At 17.5% G+C, this 3,051-nt stretch overlaps 1 protein-coding gene across 1 annotated transcript in view; it reads left to right on the top strand.

The window, feature by feature from the left end:
• Positions 1 to 3,051, top strand: part of LOC102673352 (sodium-independent sulfate anion transporter) — an 18,822-nt gene that overhangs the window by 9,687 nt on the left and 6,084 nt on the right. The window contains exons 3-5 of the mRNA XM_006624338.2: positions 1,542 to 1,762; positions 2,420 to 2,606; positions 2,705 to 2,869. Coding sequence (XP_006624401.1) covers positions 1,542 to 1,762; positions 2,420 to 2,606; positions 2,705 to 2,869 — 573 coding nt within the window. The remainder of the gene's footprint in view (positions 1 to 1,541; positions 1,763 to 2,419; positions 2,607 to 2,704; positions 2,870 to 3,051) is intronic.

The raw sequence follows: 3,051 nt of genomic DNA, 5'->3' as shown, positions 1-3,051 counted from the left end.
TAAAATATAATTTGTTTTGATTATAATTTTAATTTCAATTTTTCATATAATATTGAAAATTATTATAATAAATTATAAATTATATAATATCAATGTATTATATAATATAATAATATAATTTATTATATGTATATATAATTTAAATACTAAAGAAATCATAAGATACGAATGAATACGAATGAATATGAATATACTTGATTTGCATCTGTGTATTCCAGTAATGATTTATACATAGGTGTGCACAATTCTAATATTTTCAAATTCAGCATTCATAAGAAATCTAAAAATTAAATTATTAAATAAATTATTAAAATTATTAAATAAGTATTAATATTACTGTTGAAAAAGAACTACATTTAAACTTTTTTCTAAATTAATGTTTTAAAAAATTAGATTAATAATACATTAATTATTTTGATAAAATCGTGCATACCTACCTTAAGTAATATGCAATATTCAGACAATTCTCTATCTTTGAATTTATTATCCGTATACAAAAATATTATTATTATAATTCATAAGTTATATAAGTTATATAAGTTATATAAGTTATATAAATTATATAATATATATAATATATATAATATATATATAAATTATATATTATATATTACATAATTATATATTAATTATATAATTATATAAGTTACATAATTCATAAATATTATTATTATAATTCATATTCATAATTTTAAGTTAGATTTAATAATATTACTTTTATTTTATTTATATATTATTTATTATTTGTTTTTTTCATTATTTTATGCATTATTTAATCAAACTTATAAGTAATAATGTCATATAATTTAAATATTCTTTATATTAGTAATACTTATATAAAAGTAATAGTAAGAGTTAATAAAAGGAATATCATATTGAAAAAATTATTTTAAAGGAAATTATTAAACAAAACGAATATTTTTCAAAATTTTACAAAATATTAAACTCACATTTCTGTTTTATTTTATCATATTCCAAATATCATTTTGTGAAAATGTGAAAATATATTTATAATATTTTTTTGCTTAATTTTTTTATACAAATAATTATTACTATTATGACAAAATTAATGTATATTTATAAAATGCAATGCTCTAATTACATCACAAGTAATATAATATATAAATAATTTTTTCGTATACAAGGTAACAAATTAAGAAAGAATATAGTATCTGAATATTAGTCATGCAATAGCATTAATATCTTTCATTTGACTTCAAAATATTATACATGTTTGTATAATATTTGTATAATATTGTATAATATACATATTTACATCTTGCAAAACATTCTTAAAAAATTCATTTATATTTTTAAATATTTATTTTTAAATTGTATATTTAAATGTTAAAAAGAATATTATATAAATTATATGTGTAATACTATTTTCTATTTCGTTAACGAATATAATCAAAAGCTGTATGTCATTGCAAGATTAATAAAATAAGTATGTATGTTTATTATCATTTATTTATTTTATAATGTAATTAAAAAATATTAAATAATAAAATTTTCTATACTAATAAAAATTTTCTATATAGGTTTTTTAGTAGATTTTATATCGATGCCCGTCACATCAGGTTTTACTTCTGCTACTTCGATTATTATTATCATTTCACAATTGCAAGGACTTTTAGGATTGAAGTTTAAAGCGCACAATATTGTTGATAATCTACGAAAGATATTTCAGAACATCGAAAATATACGAATAGCAGATTTAATTCTTGGACTTTGCAGTATAGTATTTCTTCTATTTTTCAGAGTAAGTTTTTTCAAAATAATAATTTATAAAAATAAAATAATAGTTTCTAATTCGAAATTTATGATTATAAAAAAAAATTAAAGATAAATCGAAATCTGATTTTTAAATTCAAATCTGAAATTTCATGAGATCTCGAAGCATTCAAATTTTAAAATTCTCAAAATTTATGATATTTATTTTTTTTCTAATATTTATTTTGTCAAATTTTAGTAAATTTTAATTTTTAAAATTTGTTAAATTCATAATTAGTTAATAATCATTCTTTTAATTTGTGAAAAAATTTTATTTCATAATTCTTTGTACAAACTGTATTTATTTTTTTTGTTTTTTAAATACAAAATTATATTTTACATTACATTTATCATTTTTATGCTGAATTAAAATAAACTTAAAATATAATAAATATAAACTTAAAATATATAGTGTATATACAATTAGATTATAATTATTTAAATAAGAATAAATTCATATCATAACAACTCTTTATTTAAATTTTGAAAATTTTAAAATATAAAAATTTCGAAAATATTAAACTTTTTTAAATTTCGAAAAATTTCAATATTTTAAGATTTCCAATGATTTGTTCTGAAAAAAATCACAATTATATATATATATATATGTAACAATCACGATTAAAAAATTCACATTTTTATTCAGCAACTAAAAGATATGAATTGCTGTTTTGGAAATGATAATAGTCAAACAAAGAAAAAAAGTAACAAGATGTATTTGAAGAAAGTCTTGTGGTTTCTCTCCATCTGTCGTAACGCTTTGGTGATTCTATTTACTTCGACGATAGCTTTTTATTTCGAAAAAATAGGATCTTCGCCATTCATTCTTTCAGGTTTATTTGTTCTTTATTCTATTTGCATTGAAATTTGCATTGAAAAATTTCCTACAATGAATTATTCTTCGTTATTAATTTTTCTTTCTGATTTAAAGGAAAAATACAATCTGGACTTCCCAATTTTTCTTTACCTCCATTTTCATCTCATATTGGAAATGAAACTTATACTTTTTGGCAAATGACTTCTCACATAGGATCGGGAATAATTGTGTTGCCTTTGGTGTCAGTATTGGCAAACGTAGCTATTGCTAAAGCATTTGGTAAAAAGCATAAATTATTTGTAAAATGTAGTGAACTTATATTTAAAAAAATATTATTACGAATATATTTTCATGCTCTTATAACTAACAAAAGATAAAGAATTTTTATTTAATACATCTAATATATAATATTCCTACAATGATATAAATAATATTAAAATTATATATAAAATATATAAAAT

The sequence above is a fragment of the Apis dorsata genome, unplaced genomic scaffold (genome assembly GCF_000469605.1).
Source record: "Apis dorsata unplaced genomic scaffold, Apis dorsata 1.3 scaffold_1041, whole genome shotgun sequence".
Taxonomy (NCBI): Eukaryota; Metazoa; Arthropoda; class Insecta; order Hymenoptera; family Apidae; genus Apis; species Apis dorsata.
Note: the sequence above shows the minus strand (reverse complement) of the source record. Positions and strands in the feature narration are given on the sequence as shown.